This window comes from Mesocricetus auratus, unplaced genomic scaffold, assembly GCF_017639785.1.
Source record: "Mesocricetus auratus isolate SY011 unplaced genomic scaffold, BCM_Maur_2.0 Super-Scaffold_100019, whole genome shotgun sequence".
Taxonomy (NCBI): domain Eukaryota; kingdom Metazoa; phylum Chordata; class Mammalia; order Rodentia; family Cricetidae; genus Mesocricetus; species Mesocricetus auratus.
In genome coordinates, this window is record NW_024429200.1 from 3,730,465 (window position 1) to 3,755,206 (window position 24,742).

At 50.5% G+C, this 24,742-nt stretch overlaps 1 protein-coding gene across 1 annotated transcript in view; it reads left to right on the forward strand.

Annotated features, from left to right (window-relative positions):
* Kiaa1549 (KIAA1549 ortholog) overlaps positions 1–24,742 on the forward strand; it is a 129,463-nt gene that overhangs the window by 72,158 nt on the left and 32,563 nt on the right. Inside the window, 3 exon segments of the mRNA XM_040728537.1 lie at positions 1,835–2,012; positions 6,225–6,409; positions 20,908–21,104. Coding sequence (XP_040584471.1) covers positions 1,835–2,012; positions 6,225–6,409; positions 20,908–21,104 — 560 coding nt within the window.

Genomic DNA, 24,742 nt, shown 5'->3' on the forward strand with positions numbered 1-24,742 from the left:
AAGGTTTTAAATATTTATTTTTATAATTTTTAGTTATGTATGTGCGTGTGTAACGGCGTGTGCCTGTGAGTGCAGGTGCCTGTGGAGGCCTCTGAAGCTGGTGTCACAGTTGACTGTGAGCCATCCTCCATGGGTTCTGAGACTTGAACTCAGATCATCCCTGAGAGCAGTACATGCTTTAAACCGCTGAGCCGCCTCTCCAGCCCAAAATACTAAGACATTTAAAAAAAACAACAGCTAATGAAAGAAAAAGGAAAATTACTAATAAATGCCCATTGATTAAGTAAGCATACAACAGTAAACATCAAAATGAGTCGTGAAGACCTTGCCTTATTCAGTGTGTGCATATAAAACAGCTACAGGGCACCAGAACCCTGGGTGATCAGGCGCTAAATTGGATACTCAAACTTCTTAAGGTAGGAGCATCATCAGGTCTGTGGAAGGTAACCAAGCTTCCTCAGACCAATGCCACCTGACAGGTTGCCCAGAGGCCACTCTCTGTTTTCGGCCTCCATAAAAGGTATTGTGTACAAAAGCTCAAGGCTCTTCGCCTGAGCCTTACTTGTGGAAATGAGAATGCTGAACAAGGGCTAGAGAGATGGCACTTGCTGCCAAGTCTGATGGCCTGAGTTTGAGTCCCAGGCCTCACGTGGTTGAAAGTGAGAATGGACTCCTGCAAGTTTTCCTCTGACTCCCACCTGTGCAAGGAGGGACACGTGTGCTCACATGTGCACACACATGCACACACGTGCACACACATGCACACACATGCACACACGAGCACACGTGCATACACATGCACACACAAGCAAGTAAGTGCCGTTTTAAAAATTAACAAAAGAGCCAGGCATGGCGGTGCATGCCTTTAATCGCAGCACTAGGGAAGTGGAGGCAGATAAATCTAAGAGTCAGAGGTCGGCCCGGTCTGCATAGCAAGTTCCAGGCCCGCCAGCGGTGCAGAGTGAGACCTAGTTTCAACCCCCTCCCAGTTAACAAAAGAGATAAGAAAATAATGAGCCAACATAATTGTCTAGGAATTAGGGAGCAGGTCAAGACTAAGCCTTTATGTTTTAGAGTATTCTCCAGCAGTTTAGACAACTAGTAAATGTAGCAATGTGCTCCAGAAAGGCTCTAAGAGAGGATCGTGAAGAACAACCCTGAAGTGACAGAGAATTCAGAGGGAACAACAGGGAAGTATGCTTAAGTCCTTACAGTGGTTTTCTTTAACTGGCTGAATTTCCAGAGGGTTTCATTTTATTCTTTACAGTTTTTTTTTTACTGTGTTTTTCAAAGTATCCTCATTGGGCCACATTTGTGTAACACAGACATCCTTGGTCACCCCAGTGGTTGACCTTGCATATTGTGGTTCCCGATATAAGTCTGATAAGCCATCCTCTAGAAAGAATGCTGGAGTTAGACCTTGCTATGGCCCCTGCTAGCCTGGACAGTTTTCGGAGTCTTTCATGAAAGTGTCTTCTCCCGAGAATGTGATTTCTATGATAGAGTTCCCAGACCTGTTAGCATGAGGTAGACATGACATGGTGAGTTTGTTGGAGGTTTTCAGTTGTGATTCCAGACTGTCCGGTGCTATTCTGTGCACTGCATTGTGCACAGACATCAAAACAAAACAAAGTACAGTTGCTGTTCTACACAGAAGGACTTTCCATTGTAACCGTCTTCGCCAGTGGAGAGCGCCGAGGAGATTCTGGGACTCTGGAAGTGGCAATGAGCTTTGTCAGAGGACTGGGACAAATGCCAAGTCACTCACGAGGGGCTGAGTGCCCTGGGAAGGGGCTTCCGGCAGCCTCCCTGATGCTGGTGGACTCTGTCACAGGTGGTGAACGTGTCCAGGCTGGAGGGAGCTGACAATCCGGTGCAGCTCATCTACTTTGTGGAGAATCAAGATGGAGAGAGACTCAGTGCAGCCCAGTCTTCAGATCTGATCAACAAGGTAGACCTCCAGAGAGCGGCCATCATCTTGGGGTACCGGATTCAAGGTGCCATTGCCCAGCGTAAGTCCAAGAGTTTTATTCTGATAGCCCTGCCAGAGTCCAAAGCCTCTTGTGTTCTGAGAGAGTGAGCTCTGAACTATAGCGTTCTGACCTGTGTGTAGTAGATTAATGTCTTAAAACCTTGTCCTGAAGTAGTGTTTATGCAAGATGCTAGTGGTTGATGTCCGTTGGCTGAGACTTTCTCGTATTTCTTCTTAAATTGATTTATCATAAATCATAGAATACACACTGCATGTGTGTGTGTGTGTGTGTGTGTGTGTGTGTGTGTGTGCGCGCGCGCGCGCGCCATGATGCATGTGTGGAGATCAGAGGACAGCTTTGTAGACTCAGTTCTTTCCTTCCATCTTTATGGGGCTCTGGGGTTCCAGCTCAGGCCATCAGGGCTTGTGTGGCTTCATTTGTGCTTTATTTGCTGAGGCCCTCTTTGTTTTTATTTCCATCTGTGGAACTGTGGCCATTGCTGCTGCTTTTTCCTGCCCCACACGCCATATTCATGGAGTTGCTGGTGAGCCTCCAGACCTTATACCAACACGAACATCCTCCCCGCTACCCCCGTACGCGTTTTCATTTTGAAAGCCGTCTTAGGTAAAATAATGCACCTATTCTGCTTTTATTCCCAAATCTTCCACGTCCCACCATGCGTGTTGGTGGGGATGGTGAGTCACTCAGGAAGCTGGGAGGTGCCCTCTGAGTTGACTGGCTTCCTTCGGGGTCTTTTAACACAAAGGAGTCCCTTGATCCTTACCCTCTTTCAGACCTGTTTCTCCCTCACCCTTGCCTCACACAACTCTGCATTTAGAAAGGCGTGTTTGATATTTCTTGTTATTGTTGGAAGGTACGTGGCCCTGCCCTCTGGCAATGGCTGCTCTCAATACCTCTTTTCCAACTGCCAGATTTGGGGTGTGTATTTGAAGTGAAGACCTAAGGAGCAGCATGGAGAGCATAACTCTCTAAATGTGATTTTACAAGTTAGACTGCTGTCTTAGTGTGGGTGTTTCTCCCCATGATCCAGAGCAGTCCTTGGTAGTGTGGGATGGCCTGCTTCCCGAAGTGGAGAGACAGGCAGATGTCTTGACATCAGAGAATCCTGAAGAACTTTCTTTAGTGAGGACAGGTAGGAGACAATGTAAGCTTTTTTCTCCCTTCATCAGTATGTTGATTAAAAACGTAGATGGATGGCCCCGTGTAAAAATGTCATTGTGGAGGCATGCTGACGTTCACAAATACACCCCAGACAGATGTAAACATGCAGTCAGAAATGACCACTAAGACGTTTCCATTTCAGACGTAATTTTGAAATGAACACTTGTAAGAACTTGGAGTTGGCATAATACACAATTCCCTGTGGGTGCTAAAAACCAAACCCAAGTCCTCTGGAAGAGCCACAGTGCTCTTAGCCACGGAGGTGTGTCTCCAGCCCAGCCGTTAAACAGTACCTTTGAAATGACCCCTTTGGTAAAGGCTTTGGTGAAGTCAGTTCCTGTCCCTGGAGACTGACCGAGGTGAGTGCTGCTGTGTGCCCTGACGGACGGTGGTGTGAGAGAGGACGTGATGCTGTCAGTAGACTTGTGTGCTCCAGAGATGACTGCGTATTAGTGGGGTCTGTTTCAAGTCAGCGAGGGAATAACACGGAAGTACTTCCTAACGCAGCGTCCAGAGCCAGAGGTGGACGATGACAGAGCTGCTTCCCTCTGAGTTTTATACAAGGTTGGTTTCTCGAGGATACGGCCACCTTTCTGTTGGGGGTTGGCAGGGAGTTAGGAAATGGTGGGGTGCAGGTTTTCACATACTGGCCCATCAGCAAGTGAGTCCACGATCCTTCAAGTGCCTGTCATTGACCACAGAGCTACAAGATTAGTCTTTATTAAATAATGACAGTTCCACAAGTAGCTTCTGGCTGGCCCCAAGCTAAGACAAACCAAAGGTGGTGAACACGGTCCGAGAGGCGGTAGACTAACACCTGTGAAACGTGGTGAGCCATTTCCTCCTTCTAAAACTCACATCATGACTTGGACCACACACGTGCTGTGAACCCCCCCCCCAAGTTCAGATGACCACTATGTGAGCCTGCACAGGGGGTTCCAGGCCTGTGTGAGCGTAGTAGGACTTGTACAGCTTGGCTAGCACTCACAGGGAACTCTGCATGGCACACTCGTGTATCGTCTCCCTTGACATGGCTGTCCATACCAAACATGCACGCAACAAGGACCCGAAAAGGCGCAGCCTGGCTTCCGTACACATGGGGTCCCGCGTCCTCCCCTGGGAACGGTGTCACCCTGAGTCTACCCTGGGAGCAAAGACTCAGACAGCCTTTGTGACCTGCCTCCCCTCCTCAAGGTGTACTTCACTCATTGTATTAAAAGCTTAGTTGACCCTTGCTTGTCTCCTTCCTTGTCTGTGATGTGTCCCAACGAGTCTCCTGACCTGAGGACGCTCAAGGCCATGTGGGGCAAACATCCTGGGATTCCAGGGTTGGGAGAAGAAGCCTCACTCCCTACCAGGGCCAGTCACGGGGCCTTGAGGACACCTGTCTGTCTGTCTGTCTGTGGTTTTCCTAGATTATAACTGGCAGGAGTATCAGTTCGCTCCGTCACCATGCCCGCGTTATTTTGCTCTTAGGCAAAATGAGCTTACTAATAATGTACATTCCATCCAGGCCACATTTTAAAATACACATCTCGTTTTCTCCCTGGTAAACATGAACTTCTCTAGGACTTTTTGTGGGGGCTGGAGAGGTGGCTCAGTTGTTGAGAGCACTGGCTGCTCTTCCAGAGGACCCGGGATGGATACACTGAACCCACATGGCAGCTCACAAGCCCCTGTAACTCCGATTCCAGGGGATCTGACACCCTCTTCTGACCCCCGAGTGTACTGCATGCAGGCAGAGCTCTTATACATGAGAAGTAAAAATAAACAATGACTCTTCAGTAAAAGTACAGTCTTTTGTGTTGTTCCAGCTCTGAGCAGATGTATTTTCATCCTTGAGCAGGTGTTAGCTACTGAGACAGGAGGGAGCGTATGGCTTAGTCCCTCCGGTCATGATTTAGGGGCATTTGAAAAGACAGGACTTGGAAGCTGGGGTGAGCAGAACGACGAGGAGCTAGCTGCACAGCATCTAAAGCTGAGACTTCGATGTATGAAGGGGCAGTGAGAGAACAGTGAGGAACCATCTTGGAAGCAAAGAGCAGAGTGTTGTCACGGGGAGGCAGGGGTGGGCACTAACCTAACCCACTTCCTGTTTAAAAGCTGAATAGCACTCTGCTGCGTGGATATACCCGCCTTTGGTTTATCCATTCGAGTGTTGGTGGCTTTGGGCTTCCCCTCTGTAGCTGTTGTGTAAGTGCAGCTATGAACAGCACCATCTCTGTCATGTTTTCAGGTCTGAGGTGGACATGCCCAGTTGCCTTTTCTTTTGTGGTGCTGTAACTTGTAGTCGGATATTTCTGTGGGGACCGGCGGCTCCCTAGTAATGACACAGAGACTTATTACTAATCATGACAGCTTGGCCCGTAGCTTGGGCTTGTCCCGCTAGCTCTTATAACTGAAATCGACCCATTTCTGTTCATTCATGTACTGCACAAAAAGATTATTCTACACCAGTAACTCTCTGGCTGTTTCCTCTGGTATATAGCACTAGAAGCAAATACCATTATTTGGGGATTCACTTCTTGGTAGTTTTCCCTCCCACCTCTAGACCCAGCGCCCCTTGAGGGGTTTCGTCTGCTTTTTCATGAGCACATCTCACCTATAGAAGGGTGTCTGGCACCGTCAGTAAACACGAGTGGATGAGGACAGGGAGGGGAGTGAGTTGGTGAATGGGGAGAGCTTCCTTCCCGGGTCTCCAGGTTCCAGCTTACGCTTTTTCCAGAGCTCCGTTGGATATGGTGTCCGCAGCTGTGTCTGAACACATAGCTTCTCTTCTCACACTGGAGGAGAGCCGTCTCGAATGAGGTTGTACAGAACTATTTCATGAGATGTTATTGGAGCTAGAAGAATAAGCTAGACACCGGGAGACTAGAATCAGCCAAGCTTTTGTCCTCCGATACATATGTGTCATCGTGATCCCTGGTGTGTTCCTTGTGCAACCTTTGCATGTACGTCTTGAGCTGGATGGCAAGCCCCCGAGTCTCTGGGAGGGAGGCGCATCCTGTCCAGCAAATGAGTGAAGAGCGCGTTGCTGAGAGCCTTTCTCCCTGCCCTGCTCATCTGCAGCTGTGGACAGAGTGAAGCGGCCGTCCCCGGAGTCACAGAGCAGCAACCTATGGGTCGTGGTTGGCGTGGTCATCCCCGTGCTAGTGGTCACCGTGATCGTCGTCATCCTCTACTGGAAGCTGTGCCGCACAGACAAGCTCGATTTCCAGCCTGACACCGTGGCCAACATACAGCAGCGGCAGAAGGTGAGCGCCCACTCTAGAGTCTGCATGAGCATGGGGGGGGAACAGGGCGCAGAAGGTAAGGGGGGGGGCGCAGAAGGTGAGCGCCCACTCCAGAGTCCACATGAGCATCCTGGGGGCGGGGGGGCAGGGCGCAGAAGGTGAGCGCCCACTCCAGAGTCCACATGAGCATCCTGGGGCGGGGGGCAGGGCGCAGAAGGTGAGCATCCACTCCAGAGTCCACATGAGCATCCTGGGGGCGGGGGCAGGCGCAGAAGGTGAGCGTCCACTCCAGAGTCCACATGAGCATCCTGGGGGCGGGGGGCAGGGCGCAGAAGGTGAGCGTCCACTCCAGAGTCCACCTGAGCATCCTGGGGGGCGGGGCTCCAGAGTCCACATGAGCATCCTGGGGGGCGGGGCGCAGAAGGTGAGCGCCCACTCCAGAGTCCACATGAGCATCCTGGGGGGCGGGGCTCCAGAGTCCACATGAGCATCCTGGGGGGCAGGGCGCAGAAGGTGAGCGCCCACTCCAGAGTCCACATGAGCATCTTGGGGGCGGGGCGCAGAAGGTGAGTGCTCACTCCAGAGTCCACATGAGCATCCTGGGGGAGGGGGATGCAGGAGCAAGTCCAAGCTTGGGTGCCGAAAGACTAGGGGGGCATTGAAAGAATTCTCTGGTCTAGTGGTGGGGTCCTCTGTCTTCATGTCTGTTTACCGTAGCTCCAGATCTCTGTCTCAGTAATATCTCCCAGGAACAAGACCTGTGAAAGCAGGCAGAGTGATCCTGGGGTCCCTGTGATTTTAATTTGGAGAGGTTCAGTGTGTCAGTTCATTCTGGGAATGGGTTGTGATCTGTTTACTCTGGCTGGTTTTGGAGAGCAGTGGCCATGCAGATTCCCTCAGGTCTGTGTGTATCTTCCCTCATGCACAGGTCCTCTAGAGGGCTCTGTTAGTTTCTTTCTGTCCATGCTGGAAAGCTGTGTGTGTGTGTGTGTGTGTGTGTGTGTGTGTGTGTGTGTGTGTGTGTATGTGTGTGGTGTGAGTGTGTGTGTGGTGTGAGTGTGTGTGTGGTATGAGTGTGTGTGGTGTGAGTGTGTGGTGTGAGTGTGTGGTGTGAGTGTGTGGTGTGCGTGCCTGAGGGGGTCAGAAGAGGATGCTGAGTTCTCTGGAGCTAGAGGTGTTTGTGAGCTACCCAGTGTGGGTGCTGGGAACCAAACTCTGGTCCTCTGGAAGATCAACAAGTGATCTTAACCACAGAGTCATCTCCCCAGTCATTAGTAATTAAAATTGGTCATAGGTGTTTCAGAGGTCAGCAGACTGGTGGGCCAGTCGCCAGCGTGCCTTGCTGTTGTGTTGAGTGGCTGTCTGCTGAGGGGCTCTCAGAGGGTCATCTTGAAACACACAGCCTCTTATGCATCACCTGCTGTTCCTCTTGTGTTTTTCTTTACATAAGAACAAAGAAATCTCAGTCCCAGATCCTCTGGGTTCTTAAAAATGCCCCTTTCGCCAGGCGGTGGTGGCGCATGCCTTTAATCCCAGCACTCGGGAGGCAGAGGCAGGCAGATCTCTGGGAGTTCGAGGCCGGGCTGGACCGATAGCCTCCAAAACAATACAGAGAAACCCTGTCTAGTAAAAACCAAAAAAAAAAAAAAAAATGCCCCTTTCATGTTTTCCATGCCCCTGCTGGACTCCCTAGGTTTTTTGGGGGGGTTTGTTGTTAAGTTGATTCACCTACACCTAATTTGACAGCAATTGCTTTTAGCTCCCCATTTGTCATTTGTGTCTCTAAAGCATTGGGGTTTGTAGAAATAGCGATTCATACGAGTATTTCAGGACTGTCTCTGATATTGTTGTGTGAGCTTTCATAGCAAAGACATTGACTTGGGGTCAGCATCCAGCAGTTCACTTGGTGTGAACAAAAACCTCGCCTGCAATCCAGAGGCAGTCTAGCTGCAGACATGGACCAGCGTGCATTTCAGTCTGTCTGTTGTCTGAAGTGTTTGTTAGCACATGCCTACTGGGTAAATCTTGGGAGGCTTGCTCTGCTCTGAAGGTGGTAAGACCAAGCAAATGGCACACGAGCAAGAAATAAAGTGCCATAGTAGCATTCTGATTTTATTCTGATGGTCTTAAATAAAATCTGTCCCAGCCCTTGGGAAGTAGAGGCGGGAACACTACAGTTCAAGGCCAGCTGGGACTTTACAGTAAGGTGCAGTTTCCAAACCCAAACCAAGACTTAGTGGGCTGAGAAGATGGCTCAGTTACAAAGGCACTTGCCGTGCAAGCATAAGGACCAAGGCTTAGATCCTCACACCTACATAAAAGCTAGGGAGGGTGGTGACTGCCTGTAACCCCAGAGAATCTGAGGCGGGGACAGGATCTGTGGGACAAGATGACTAGCTAGACTAGAGGGGTGTGTGAGCTCTGGGCTCGGGGAGAGACGCGGGCTGAGAGTGATTAGGGAGACAGCTGACATCAGCATGTGAACACACACCCACCACATACCACACACAGAACCCATGGAAGAACAAAAGCCATCAATATCACAGACCCAGACCCCAGCCTCCTTAAACGAAGCCGTAAGTTGCAGTTTTAAATTTGTTATATACCTATAATAGCAAGTAAAGAGTGTTTTGTTTTCTTATGAATTAATCTAATGAAGAATCTTAATTATGTTGCGAGCTTACGGCTGTCAGTATGCTAGCAGTGTTTTATACACGAATGTTCTCTTCCCCCCATACTCACTGTTTACATAGTCGGTTAGTGTCTACAGGTGTTATTGTTTCAGTAACCAATGACGCGGAAAAGGTGCGCCGTGGTGCGCAGTGGTTTGCAGCAGGAAATCAGATCAACAGTAGGGAGGGAAATGTTTTGTTCTGGCGAAAGAGTGTTGTTACAGGGAGACTTAGCCCCTGGAGTTGGCTGTATGTTTAGGTCTTCTCTGTTCTTTGCTTCCGAGATGCATATTCCTTGTGGAAGCCTTGTCCGTTATAAACTGTCGGCAGTCAGCATCTCTTAAACCGAAAACAAGATATCCCCCAAGCTTTTTCTTCTCACTTCTGCTTCTGTGATATGTCCATGTGCCAGGTGTTGCTATAAATCACATGGATGGTTCCAAATGGAACCTCAAGCCTGGAGAGTTGCCCTTTCTTCAGGGGCTGCAGGGGTCTGTGTGTACACACTTAGAGCTTGTTCCAGCAAAGATCCGCACGCTAGAACCGCAAGGAAGTGATGTCTGCTCACCCATCAGGAGGCAAGCCTGCCTTCTCCTGCCGGCCTGGTGGCTCTCTGCGCATGCTTGCCATGGGTCTGCAGTAGGAAGACAGTGACCTCCCATTGGCTGAAAACAAACTTCTGAGGCTGCACAGCTGTGGTGAAGGGTCTGTCGCCTGTTGCCTGTCTCTTGAGGTTAAAGAGTGAGGTGCTGTCCCTGTCACTGTCGGGTCCGTTTCCCTGCTCCCGTGGCTGTCTCTCCCCGTCCTGCTCAAACCCTCCCCCGCTTCCCCGTGTTACTCGGTGAAATCCTCCAGAGTTGCAAACATCTGGAAACAATAAATCTACTGACCTGCGCTCCCCACCCCCTTCCCTTGTAAGGAAGAGACTGCTTCAGATTGTCCGAGGGTCCATGATTTTTGAAATATGATAAGAGGGAGGGACCACGATATATCTTAGGTTTCTAGCAGGCCTTTCTGATTTCTAGTGACAAAGGGAAAACTCCGCGGATCTTTCTTTGTATTTGCTTTAATCTCGGTCCAAAACCATCATTTGTTATTATTACCTACGAGATTACGGTGTGGATCCTTCTCTCCATAAATGGATGGATGCTTGCAGGCCCCGTGGGAATGTGTTTCTTTTGATGGGGATAGCCCATACCGATTATTAACATGGAATTGTAGCCCCTGGGTGGTTCACATCCTCAGTTGCTACTAAAGTTGGCACTGTGGGCAGCTAGGAGGACGTGCCCATACCACGCACCACATCCATTGTCTGGACTCCTAGAAGTGTCCAGGCCAGACAGACTAAGTTACAAGCACAGATAGCAGGCACTCTCTCTGTCCTATGGGGTGATAGAAGTCCCAGTCTCCCCTAAATTAACCTGGAGCTGTACAAGCATGGCACATGTGGGCTGTGGCAGCTGGGGAATGGGAGGGAGGGCATTCTGCTTCCTTCTGACAGGTGATGCTGGGCTGTAACTGAAGTGCAAGAGACAGCGTGGGCCTCTGTCCCCGTCACGGCTCTACACCATGGCCAAAGCGACTCTTACAAAAGAAAGCATTTAACTGGGGCCTGGCTTGCAGTTTCAGAGGTTTGGTCCATTGTCATCGTGGTAAGAATGGTAGCACACAGGCAGGCTCGGTGCTGGAGAAACAGCTCAGAGTTCTACATCTGCAGGCAGCAGAGAGAGAGAGACTGGTTGGACCTGGCATGGGCTTTTGAGACCTCAAAGTCCACCACCACTGACACACTCCTACGAGGCCACACCGCCTAATCCTTCTAATCCTTTTAAAGAGTCCCGCTCCCTGATGACTAAGCATTCAAATCTGTGAACTGATGGGGGCCAGTTTTCCTAAGCCACCACTACCTCTGAAGGGGGTCTATGTAGGGGCTAAGGAGAGCTGGAGCAAGCTCGTAAGGAAGCTCACATGTGACAGAGGACCCATCTCAAGAGCCCCGTAGGAGTCTCTGGAATTGGAACAGGTGCCACAGGCAGCCATTGCAGGCTGTCTGACAGGGGGTGCAGTCTGGACATCTATCCTCTGCCGTGGCCGCTCGGGAAGGCAGTGTGGATAGTGCTCGAAGAGAAATGCCACCAGGTACTCCTCCCTAGCTCCCATCAGAATCTTCTGGATGGTTAACACTCGAGAGTCTCAGTCACCCAGCCCTCTGCCCATGGTTCAGTGTGGCCTGTGGGTCCCAGCACAGCAGAGTCCTCTCAGCTCAAGGCCCACAGGGCCCCAGATGACCTGACTGAAGACCAACAGAGCGCTGTAACTCCCTTGTCTTCACTTTTAAAGTGGAAACACATGGTGGCTGTGGGGATTTTCCGTCAACTGTTATCAGTCAAGTAATAAATTCATACGATGGCGCTCTCCACACCATTGCAGGGTTAGTTTTGTTGTTGTTCGTTTTGTTTTGTTCTGGTTTTTTGTTCAGACACTTTTTGGGATTTGCTGTATGGTTTCTATTGTCATTTTAGCTTCCCCTTCCCTGGGGATCGGATGGACCCAAGCACTGGGGGCTTTGCTGTATCTTGCCCCATCTGGGTCTGGTTATATTTATGGCCCACGCGTTTTAAAATTCATCATGCGTCTCTCTTGTTACTTGGCTGACCTGTTTGCCTAGACCTCCCTGACTTGTCGGCAGTGTGTTCCTGTGGGGCCCAGACAACGTGGCTTGTCCCCCGAATGATATAGTAAAAATAAAAAAAAGGAACAAAAAAACCGTCTGTCTTCAGAAATAACTGGCTGTAATTTGAGTATGGAACACCCGAATTCATCGAAATTCTTCTTACGAGAAACCGATTAGAGCCCATTTGCTCAAGGAAGGTGGGGGTACAGTGCCAGCCTGGATCTAGATTTTATTCTTAAGGAATGGAAAAACTACTTCCTAATGGCTCAGAAAGCAGGGGCTAAAAACTAAAAGCAGCAAATTCCCTGGGAGGGGGAGGGGTGGCGTTTTATGTAATTTTTCCCTTCTGTGTGTAGGTGGCTTTTGTACTGTGTTGACGCATAGAAGAGTTGCCCTGTTTTTTTTTTTCAATTTTTTTAATTTTAAATAGTTTGTTTTACATGTCAATCCCAGTTCCCTCTCCCTCCCCTCCTCCCGCACTCCCCTTTCCCCCACCCTATTGCCAAATCCTTCCACATAGGGGATATCTAGAGTCTGTCATTTTACTCTTGGTAGGGTCAAGGCACTCCCCTAAGAGTCCAGGCTGAGAGAGCATCTCTCTTTGTGCTATAGGCACACGAAGACTGTTTGTATATCAGGGATAGACACTGATCCACAGCTCAGGGCCCCATAGGTTGCCCAGGCCTTCTCGCTGACACTCACATTTGGGGGGTCCAGATCAGTCCCATGCTGGCCTCCCCACTGTCAGTCTGGGGTCCAAGAGCTCTCGCCTGTTCAGATCAGCTGTCTCTGCTGGTTCTGCCAGCCCATTCTTTGCCAATTTGCTCATCACTCCTCTCTCTCTGTCACTGGGTTCCTTAGGTTCAGTTCAGTGATTAATTGTGTGTTTGCCTCTGCTTCCATCAGTCACAGGATGAAGGCCCCCGGATGGTTATAGACATCAAGTTCATTATCAGGAATGGGCATTCGAGGTGGTCTCTCCACTATTGCTTAGCTTGCCAATTGGTGTCATCCCTTTAGATCACTCGAGGTCGCTCTGATGCCTGATCTGTATTCGATCCTATGATTCCCTCTTCCCCCTATTCTACCCCCACCCCCTCAACTTCCTTTTCCCCCATGACCAACTCTCTTCCTCTTCACCCCTCTCTTCTTCCCAGGTCCCACTCCCCCCCACCCCTCGCCGTGTTCCCCATCCATTCAGGGGATCTTGTCTCCATCCTCTTCTCTTGGGTACTATGCATATATGCCTATCTTTTAGGTTCTTTCCTGTTTCCCAGACTCTCTATCAGTGGAAGTGCAGACTGGCACTATCCTGATCCATGTCTAAAATCCATATATGAGTGAGTACATACCATGTTTGTCTTTTTGCGACTGGGTTACCTCACTCAGGATGGTTTCTTCCAGTGCTATCCATTTCCCTGTGAATTTCAAGATTCCATTATTTTTTTCTGCTGAGTAATACTCCATTGTGTAAATGTACCACATTTTCTCTATCCACTCTTCAGTTGAGGGGCATCTAGGTTGCTTCCAGGTTCTGGCTATTACAAACAATGCTGCTATGAACATAGTGGAGCAGATGCCCTTGTTGTATGAACTTGCCTCATTTGGATATATGCCTAAGAGTGGAATTGCTGGGTCTTGTGGTAGATTAATTCCCATTTTCCTGAGGAATCTCCATACTGATTTCCAAAGAGGCTGTATGAGTCGGCACTCCCACCAGCAGTGGAGGAGTGTTCCTCTCTCTCCACATCCTCTCCAGCATAAATTGTCTTTGGTGTTTTTGATTTTAGCCATTCTGACAGGAGTAAGATGGTATCTCAGAGTTGTTTTGATTTGCATTTCCCTGATGGCTAAGGATGTTGAGCACTTTCTTAAGTGTCTCTTGGCCATTTTAGCCTCCTCTACTGAGAATTCTCTATTTAGCTCTGTACCCCACCTTTTAATTGGATCCTTTGGTGTTTTGGAGACTTGTTTCTTGAGTTCTTTGTAAATTTTGGAGATTAGCCCTCTGTCAGATGTAGGGTTAGTGAATATCTTTTCCCATTCTGTGGCCTGCCTTTTTGTCTTTTTGACTGTGTCCTTTACCTTACAGAAGCTTTTTAGTTTCAGAAGGTCCCATTTGTTAATTGTCGATCTCAGTGCCTGTGCCACTGGTGTTATGTTTAGGAAGTGGTCTCCTGTACCAACTCGTTGAAGAGTATCTCGCACTTTCTCTTCTAAAAGTTTCAGTGTGGCTGGATTTATGTTCCAATGGAACCGAATTGAAAGCTCTAATTTTAACCCACACACCTATGAACACTTGATTTTTGACAAAGAAGCTAAAACTGTACAATGGAAAAAAGAAAGCATCTTCAACAAATGGTGCTGGCATAACTGGGTACTGGTATGCAGAAGACTGCAGATAGATCCATGTTTATCGCCTTGTACAAAACTTGAGTTGCCCTGTTTTTATGCTGGCTGAAGGTGGTGACTCCCCAGCTTGTGAACTGGGCTCTAAGGAAGGTGTTTTAGGGTGTGAGCTCGGCTCCATGGTAGTAGTCACATTGAGTCTTGGTTCATCACCCCAGTAACCTTGGTGTGTCAGCTGATTTCCTCACAGCCCATTCAGGCATTAGATATTTACAGAAGGCCTAGCTTGCTACTCACAAAGTACCTTATCTAAACGTCCATTTGTAGCTGTAGCTGATGTCCTGAAGTCTCCACTGTTTATATTTACTACTTGGCATTTCGTTAACCAATGGCAGTGAGGTTGCCATCAACCTCATTTGCACAGCCTTGGCATTTGTAAACAGTTTTTACATGTATTGCTGTGTTTGTGTCTGACCTGAGCCATTCTCTCAGGGGAGGTGGTTGCTGCTTGGCCGTGGCCTATCTGGATGGCATTGCAGAGGCCAGTGCTGTTTGTGTTTTGATGTCAGCCCTTTGTTTAGAACGACATCCTGTGGTGCCTTCAGTCTGCCCGACACAAACCCTGTCGTGGGTAAGTGTGGTCTGTACCCAGTTCTTGGAGACACTTGCTGCCTGACACAAACCCTGTCGTGGGTAAGTGTGGTCTGTACCCAGTTCTTGGAGACACTTGCTGCCTGACACAAACCCTGTCGTGGGTAAGTGTGGTCTTGGAGACACTTGCTTTCGTACAGGGTGTGCACCAGTAGGGAGCCCACCACAGTTTGTTACCTGAAGGCCTCGAGGGTCACATGACTGTTGTTTCTGTTACTTTTTCACTCAGAGGTACTTTGTTAGGGAGCTAAAAGACTATGTCATTTGGAGTAAAACATATGTATAAGATTGCAAATTGCTCATTTGGGGATTTTCCTCATTAGCTGGGTGTAATTGGTGTCAAATGGTCAGTTTCCTAGCCATCTTTAAAAGGCCTGACAGATAGATGCTTGAGAATTACGTGGATGGGTAGATTTGTGATTTAAGATGGAAAATAATATTTATAATTACTTATTTCCTACATTAGAGTGGTATATCTAAGTCTGATAGACAGGAACCCATCATAATCAGAATACATACTTTTCCTTTAAGAGCTCAGCCGATGCTGGGCAGTGGTGGCACACGCCTTTAATCCCAGCACTCATAAGGCAGAGGCAGGCGGAGCTCTGTGAGTTCGAGGCCAGCCTGGTCTGTAGATCGGCAGCCAGTGCTATACAGAGAAACCATGTCTTGAAAAACAAAGAGCTCAGCTGAATCACTGTGGTAACTTACCAAATGAAGAAAAAATATCGGGCTAGCAAGTGGGGGCCTTATGAAGGTCATATTGCTGACTGCTGTTAAGTACATTATTTTTAAAGAAGATGTTTATTTCGTGTGTGTGTGTGTGTGTGTGTGTGTGTGTGTGTGTGTGTGTGTGTGTGTGTATGTCTACCACATGCATGGAGGAGGCCTTGGAGGCCAGAAGAGGGAGTTAGAGTCCCAGGAATTGGTGTTACAGGTGGCTGTGAGCCCCGTGGTGGATGCTGGAATTGAACCCAGGTCCTCTTCAAGGGCAGCCCGCGCTCTTGACCTCTGAACCGTCTCTCCAGCCCCTTAAGCACATTATTTATGCTTAAGCCCAAATGTGTTACACTGAAGCCAATCCAATGAGAACAAAGGGACAGCAGTTAAATGGGCAGAGAATGCTCCTGGGGACGCTCACTGAGCAGGGAGGGGGTCAAGTGACTGGAGCAGCTGTGGTACCCAATGACTGAGAGAAGCCCATGGCCATTTCCTGCAGGGCTGCATGAAGGTTCGAGGAAGCGGAGATGCTGGCTTGGTTCCATTACTTCTCTTTTGATTTTAAGTCGGAATTTTGATCTTTTTAGAAGTAAATCTGAAAATTTTTACTCTTTTATCATTTGATGCAAACAAAGACCCAGGCTCTAGGGCTGGAGATGGTTCAGTGGTAGAGGACCCAGGTCTGGTTCCTAGCACCCACCCTGAGACTCAAAACCACCTGTAACCAGTTCCCGGGGATCCAGTACCCCGTTTGGGAGTCACAGGTACTACACATGTACACAGCACATGCACATGCATGGAGGCAAACATACATGTAAATACAAATGTAAAAAGTCAAGGGGCAGAAAGAAAAGACCCAGGCTCAGCCCAGTGTTAGTGGTGTACATTTTTAATCCTAGCATGTAGAGGACAAGACAAGAGAATTGAAGTTCAGGGCCAGCCTGGGCTATATAGCCAGGCCTTGATTCAAGTGACAACAGAAAGGGAAGCTGAGGCCTGGTAAACTTGGTGCTTACAAGCTCTTGGTTTTTGTGGGGCGCACTGAGCTTGTGGCCAGGGGCAGCTTCATGTTTCCAGGGCTGCCATGCCCCTCTTGAACGCACCCCTTGTAAGCCAGGCAGAATGGAGCACGGAGCCCATGCCTTCCGGGTGCCCCAGGACGTGATCTGTTCTCACTGATTCCTCGCAGGAGATATCCGAAGGCGGCAGAGATGGTGTTAAATGGGAAACCCTGCTCCCTGTGGGTCCAACTGTGGGCCTCAGTTAATGTGGTACTCTAGCAGGAGACCACCCTAGGAGGGCGGGCTCAGGTACCACCAACTGAACACACCGTGTGTCTGGGGACATCTGTGTGTAGCATGCTTGACCAGGACTTGGGTCGATGGTCCCTATGTGAGTGAGTGAAGTCTGCAGACTCGTTAACTCTGAGTTCCAAACAGACCTTCCGAGTCTGCAGGGGTTTCTTTCAGGGGACCCCAGAAAAAAATTTGAAGATGGGAGGAGGATTTTCTTTTTTCTTTAAGGCCACATTCTCAGTCTCACGTGAGCGACATGTGTCTCTGAGTTCACCCCTCTTTCCCCTTGCTGCTGTGTCGGCCTCGCTGCTGCTTTGGTACCTAGGAATGAACGCTGTCAGGAGAGGGCAGGAGCTGAGCCATGGATGAACAGAGTATACCCAACCCAGGCTTCTTCCCGGTGTCGAAGGCACTGCTTTAGTTTACGTTCTTCCCGGTGTCGAAGGCACTGCTTTAGTTTACGTTCCGAGTCTCCAGAAGGCCCTCTGCACACCAGGGCTGGGCTCACGCGCCTTAACCCTCAACGGTTGCCCGATGTGGGGACATGTGACCCCGATACTACAGGCAGCTTGCAGCAGTTCCCAGGGTCACTGTGGCATCTCAGTGTTGAATGCTTAAGGAGCCTCTCTTTGACCTTTACCGAACGTCTGAGCTCCCTCAGGGACTAGATAACTTCAGGAGCTTTGGCTTGAACCCCACAGAACACGGAGGGAAACTCGCCTGTGTCCTGGGTACAGTGCATTCCAGAATGCGTGTGGCGTACGCTGTGTAGATGTCCCCACACCACAGAATGTGTTCACAGATAGCAGCTGGTTTCCACAAATACCCCACCCACCCTACTCCCTTGTCCTCTGCTGGGGGCCTGGTCACAGAGCACCTTCAGTAGTTCAGGAGGGGCTGGGGAGCATCGGGACTTGGGTTTTCTATGCCCCGTGACACAAGAAGAGAAGTGACGGTTCCGAGCCCAGGCTCCTGCTGTGCAGAGCAAGCAGAGTGCTGGTCTGTGTGCAGAGATTTGGAATTTTTAAAAAGTACCAAGTTCCTAAAACTCAATACAATATTTGTGTTAATTTTAATTGGAAAAAAAAAGGGAAAGAAAACCCTGCTTCCGAGGTTTCCTCTGCAGAGTGTGAGTTCACAGCATCCCAGTGTGGAATTCTCCACTAAAGAAATATATGTGAGCCGGGCATTGGTGTCACACGCCTTTAATCCCAGCACTCAGGAGGCAGAGGCAGGCGGGTCTCTGTGAGTTCAAGGCCAGCTTCCAAAACAATACAGAGAAACCCCGTCTCGAAAAACAAACAAACAAACAAAAGGCAAAAACAAAAGAAATGTATGTGGTGGGCCTGGGGAGATGGTTAAGACTGCTGTCTGTTCTTGCGGAGGACCAGGGTTCGACTCCCACCACTTATACCTGCCTTTGGTCCCCAGCATTCATCTCAAAAGCCAGGCACCGGCGGTGTGCACTTACAATCCCTCAGGAGGTGGAGCCAGGTGAATAGGGACTGCTGACCAGCCAGCCTAGCTGAATCTGAGATCCCTATGTGTCGTGGGAGACCCTGTCTTGTTGCTCTCGCGGAGAACCTGGGTTTGGTTCCCAGCACCCACATGGTGGCTCACAACCATATGCGATCCCAGTTCTAAGGGATCTGATGCTCTCTTCCAACATCCACGGGTGCCAGGCATGCACACGGTACACACACACACACGCACACAAACACACGCACGCACACACACACACACACACACGCACGCACGCACGCACACACACACACACCTGGCCTCCGCACATATACACACACATGCTCACACACTCGCATGCATGCACGCACACAGGAGATTCATCTAAGACAGGGAAGGAGGAAACCACCTTCAGGCTTACTGTGCTTTGATGAAAGGGGTCTGCTAAGCACTTTGGGCCACTGTTATCTGATGTCCAGAGGTTTCTGTTCTCTATATGGAGTACTCCAAGGAGCTACTGTGTTTATAGGAGCGGGGCTTCTCTTCTGTGAGGGCACCAGGACTGTTAGGGGTGTGGGAGAAGGAAGCCCCTGCTTCTAGGAAATGTTTATCCGCCCCCGAGGAGGCCAGGCGACCAGTTGAGGAAAGGCAGCTTGGTTCTGTCGTTCCCTGTGCGGTGTCCTTGAGTCCAGGGGTGCACGGAACAGCCGCCTGCTCTAGTAAAGGAAGCTCATTTAATTAGAGACTGGCTGCCAGCTGCTGTGCCTTTTGTTTCCCAGCAACTCTTTGTAAACTATCTTTACAGTACCGTTTGTCTCCCTCTGCTGGCGTAAGTCATTATTGCAGACTGCCTTCCCCCTTACCCATCTGCATGTAAGAGACTTGAGTTCACAAACCTAAGTCAACAGTGTCACTTTTGAGGAATAAGGTACACTGCATTATGGCAACGGCTTTTGCTCCTATACATGGTGTACTGTGTCTTCCTAGAAGGTGAGTGTGCCCTTAGGCCTCTGTGAGAGTCAAGCGGCATTCCTAATGAGCAGACCCTCTGGACAGCTTGTTGGTCTAAGTTAATTAATTTTCACTTTCTCTGTGTACAAGTGATTTGCTTGCATGTATGTATGTATGTATGTATGTATGTATGTATGTATGTATGCTACACGTGTTCCTGGTGCCCACAGAAGTCAGAAGAGGGCATTGGATCCCTGGAACTGCAGTTACAGACAGTTGTGAACTACCATGTGGGTGCTGGGAACCGAACCCAGGTCCTCTGGAAGAGCAGCGAATGCTCTTCAGCACTGATCCACGCCTCTAATCCCCTTAGGGCTGATTCTTATATGCACTCCCATTTTCCTGTGCCCTGCAGGCTGGATTGAAGGAAACATTACAGCTTGCAATGGTGTTAAAACGATGTCACCAGGCGGGGTACACGCCGTGAATGTCCTTTATCCCTCACCATAGGCTCAGAAGCTAAAGCCTAGAGAGGGTGCAGCTCCCAGGGTCTGGTTCTGGGGATGGCGCTGGGTGCACTGGTGTCCCCAGAGAGAACACTGTGTCCGCCAGTGGGCGCAGGCTGTGTCTGAAGACTTCTCTGCTGCGGGAGCTCTCCTCTCTAGAAGTTTTATTCCTTTGGTTTCTGTACAGGGAACTTCCAGGCTCCAGACGGTGGGTTATTTGACGTCTTCTCTTTTCTTCTGTCCTTCCTTTTCTTTTGCCCCAGTTCCAACCTTCTGGATGCTCTCTTAACAGACTCTGCAGCCATGCCTGCGTGTCACTGGATGGGTGGCTGTCCTCAGTGTCGCCTCTCAGACTGAACATATCCTAAGCTGCCGTCCTGTCTCCGCCCCCTGGAGCTGCTTCCCTCTGAGGCTTCTCCTGCCTTTCAAACTAATCATGTCGGAAGCGAAGTCTGTGTTTTACCTCCCGGAAGCTTTGCTGCTTCAGGACGCAGCCTAATGTCACCTCCACGTTTGGGGGTGGCCCGCCTCAGGCTTCAGGCCTCAGGCTTCAGGCCTCAGGCTTCAGGCCTCAGGCTTCAGGCCTCAGGCTTCAGGCCGTTGACTGTTTCCCTTTGGTGTCTTCTGTCTGCCTGGCTTCTCCCTCCACTGATTTCCAGAACTGTCCTTTCTTCCCATTTTCCTTGCTGGGATCTGGGCAGACTGTCCTGATTTCATGCTCGTGGTCCTTGTGCTTGGTCTGCTTAGATTTTGGAAATCTGCCTCTTTAGAAACAGAGGCCGTCTGAGTACCCAGCGGAGGACAGCCTTAAAAGCTGCCGTTTGGAGCCTGGCCTCTCTGTCCACCTCCTCAATGCATTCTGTCCTGTTAGCTCAGCGAATGTCATCTCTTCTAGGCCTCTGTTGGTCTCACACTTTGATCTATAGCAAGCTCTTTGAAGCCTTTACAGTTCCCAAGGCCTGGGTGGAATGTAAAGAATGCACACTTCACAGCTCTCTGACGATGGAGCAGGTGATCTATTGGAATGGCTTTTGAATTGTTGTCTTGCTATTTAATCCTTGTATTCTTGCTTAATGTTTCATGGGCGTCTATGACGAATTCTAAGTATAAACAGAACCTGGTACCTGATCCGTTACAGAGATGTTTGTTGAATTGGATTGGTGGCTTTGCTGGCAGACTCGGGGTCAGGGGTCATGTTCCTCTGACCTCATGTTAACCACCCTGTCCCTGTGTGTTTCAGCTGCAGATCCCCAGTGTTAAGGGCTTCGATTTTGCTAAGCAGCATCTGGGCCAGCACAATAAAGATGACATACTGATTATCCACGAGCCAGCGCCGCCACCGGGTCCCGTGAAGGACCACACCACACCCTCTGAAAACGGAGATGTGCCGAGCCCAAAGTCAAAGGTCGCTTCTAAGAACATCCGCCACAGAGGAAGGTCAGTGTTGGGCTTCCTGGCTTGTTCTCTGCTGCAGAGCGTGTTTCGGTTTTCAGGTCTGTTTCTGGTGATGGGTGTAGCCTCGAGCCTGCAGCCTGGGGGACACTCATAACCCCCCTCTGCCGGCCTACCACATGAGGCTGTGTGGCTTCTTCCCCCAGAATGCTTACTTGTCTTGGGTTGTCCCCAGATTCGCTTAGGGATCGGCCCGCTAGAAGCGTGCATGTCTGGGGTGAATGTCTTAGGCTTTGCGAAGGTAATACAGGAAAGGACGTGTGAGGAGCAGGGGCCAGGGAGACGGCTTGCTGCCAGGCATGATTGATCCCTATCCGTGTTTGCTCCCTGGACGCGCACGGCGGGAGGAGAGAACGGATGCCTGCAGGTTGCCCTCTGACCTCCACACAGGTGCCGTGGCACACATCGCCCCTACTCCCCAAACAGGTGCTCCTCAAAAAATAAAACAAGGAAGCGCCGAAGTGCATGGTTCATTGCGCACACACAGCCGGTAGGGCCCCTGTGCCTGCGCTGTGGCGGGCGGTGACCTCTTGCTTTGGCTACAGTGACCTTCATGAGTTCCTCCTGGTGGCTGTTTTCTCCCAGCGGCCCGTGCTGTGACCCAGCACCTCACAGGTTCACACTCACCGCCTCCTTGCCCATTCCCGGTGTACGTCGATTCCTCGTGCCAAAGGAGAGCTTGTGGAGCACCCGGCGTTAATTCCCCAAAGTGCCAGGGAGGCCCTGGTTGCCCTCCCCCTGTGAGAAGAGCTAGAATGACCCGGAAGAAGACAGCTGAGCCCGGGTTGTCAGTTGACTCTAGTTCATGGGAGGCCCCTGAGGCCTCTGGCTGTCAGCCTCTCCTTGAGACGCAGAATCCTGGCTTCTGATTGGCCTGTGTCCACATCAACATCCAACATCCGAACCCGATGATGGGTGGCATCCCTTCTGCCTCGGGGATCTGGCCTAGTTGAAGAATTTAATGGATGTTGGAGCATGATCCTTAGGAAAGAAAATGAATTATGCGGAGAGATGATCTTGGCTTAATTATTCCCAGGCCTAGAGTGCAGCAAATCGGCAGAGGCGGTTTGAGCTGTTAGTAACAGTTTTCAAAGAATTCTTTCTCCCGGTAGTCCCAGGTAAACATCAGCTGGCCCCTTCCTCACAGCCGTCTTTGGGGTAGATACAGTTTTCCCCCTTTGCTTTAAGTCTCAGCTCATGATTTCACCCAACCGGGGGTCAGAAAGCTTAGGGGGTAAATAGTGTTGGTGGTGAACGACAGAATCATTCTTGCCATTGTTCTTAAGGCAGCGTAAACGGCCGCTGTTTGCAGCGGTGTGTGAGGTTCTGCAAGTCACGTAGGGATGGTTGAAAGAGAGTGGTGTAGGTACAGGCAGACACTGAGTCATTCCGTACAAGGAACTTGACAATATCCACGGCCCACAGGTACTGAGGGATGGCTGTGGACAGAGTCCCCGGAAGGCACCGGAATGCGTTAGCAATTCATGTTGTCATTGAAGCTAGGGAGTCTGTGGAGACCATTTGCTCTCTGGTTGAGGCTGTTCCCTATCCTGGTGTGCTCCCTATCCTGGTGTGTTCCCTTCCCTGGTGTGCTCCCTTCCCTGGTGTGCTCCCTATCCTGGTGTGCTCCCTATCCTGGTGTGCTCCCCACCCTGGTGTGCTCCCTATCCTGGTGTGCTCCCCATCCTGGTGTGCTCCCTATCCTGGTGTGCTCCCCATCCTTGTGTGCTCCCTATCCTGGTGTGCTCCCCAGCCTTGTGTGCTCCCCATCCTGGTGTGCTCCCCATCCTGGTGTGCTCCCTATCCTGGTGTGCTCCCCATCCTTGTGTGCTCCCCATCCTGGTGTGCTCCCCAGCCTTGTGTGCTCCCTATCCTGTTGTGCTCCCCACCCTGGTGTGTTCCCTATCCTGGTGTGTTCCCTTCCCTGGTGTGCTCCCTTCCCTGGTGTGCTCCCTATCCTGGTGTGCTCCCTATCCTGGTGTGTTCCCTTCCCTGGTGTGCTCCCTATCCTGGTGTGTTCCCTTCCCTGGTGTGCTCCCTATCCTGGTGTGCTCCCTACCCTGGTGTGCTCCCCACCCTGGTGTGTTCCCTACCCTGGTGTGCTCCCCACCCTGGTGTGCTCCCTATCCTGGTGTGCTCCCCACCCTGGTGTGTTCCCTATCCTGGTGTGTTCCCTTCCCTGGTGTGCTCCCTATCCTGGTGTGCTCCCTATCCTGGTGTGTTCCCTTCCCTGGTGTGCTCCCTATCCTGGTGTGTTCCCTTCCCTGGTGTGCTCCCTATCCTGGTGTGCTCCCTACCCTGGTGTGCTCCCCACCCTGGTGTGTTCCCTATCCTGGTGTGCTCCCTATCCTGGTGTGCTCCCCACCCTGGTGTGCTCCCTATCCTGGTGTGCTCCCTATCCTGGTGTGCTCCCTATCCTGGTGTGTTCCCTTCCCTGGTGTGCTCCCTATCCTGGTGTGCTCCCTATCCTGGTGTGCTCCCTACCCTGGTGTGCTCCCCACCCTGGTGTGCTCCCCATCCTGGTGTGCTCCCTATCCTGGTGTGCTCCCCACCCTGGTGTGCTCCCCATCCTGGTGTGCTCCCTATCCTGGTGTGCTCCCTACCCTGGTGTGCTCCCCACCCTGGTGTGCTCCCCATCCTGGTGTGCTCCCTATCCTGGTGTGCTCCCTATCCTGGTGTGTTCCCTTCCCTGGTGTGCTCCCTATCCTGGTGTGCTCCCCACCCTGGTGTGCTCCCCATCCTGGTGTGCTCCCTATCCTGGTGTGCTCCCCAGCCTGCTATATCCTGGTGCTCTGATACCTTTAATGTTCATGCATGGGATCAGATCTCATTGTTTCAGAGGTCTGGAGTTATTTGGGGTGACCCCAGAATGTCCCTGGCCTCCTAGGCTTCTCAGGTACAGTTGGTGCTAAACCAGGCCAAAAGCCCAGGGTCTTCTTTTTTACGTCTGTCTGTCTTCTTCCCTCCGTCCGTCCGTCCGTCCGTCCGTCCGTCCCTCCCTCCCTGCCTCCCTCTCTCCCTCCCTCCCTCTGTGTGTATGTGTACATGTGGAGGTCAAGGGACAATAATTGGGAGCCAGTGTTTGGCATTTCATAGGCCCTTTTTTTGTTGTTGTTAAACTGGAATCTGTGCTGTAGATTTTAAACTATTGGGTCAATGTTAAATTTACACAGACAAGACTGTTTTATTTTGCTTGTTTTTATTTCATGTACATTGGTGATTTTGCCCACGTGTGTGTCTGTTTGAGGGTGTCGGATCCCCTGGAACTGGAGTTAAGACAGTTGTGAGCTGCCATGTGGGTGTTGGGGATTGAACCTGGGTCCTCTGGAAGAGCAGCCAGTGCTCTCAACTGCTGAGCCGTCTCCCCAGCCCGTAGGTCATTATTTCAGGAGTAAGTTGTTCTTGTTTGTTTTCTTGTGGTGCTAAGGATTGAACACAGGGCTTTTCGGATGCTGAGTGGTGTTCAGACACTACCTACATCCTCTGCGGCGACGCTGGAGCCCAGGTTCTTTTCCGTCCAACGGTGTTAGACCTAGACGGCCTGACAGGAAATGGCCTAGGGCCAGGGCCTCAGCCATGGGCCCCAGTAGCTTTGGGAACTTCCTCTCTCCAGCTTTAGTTTT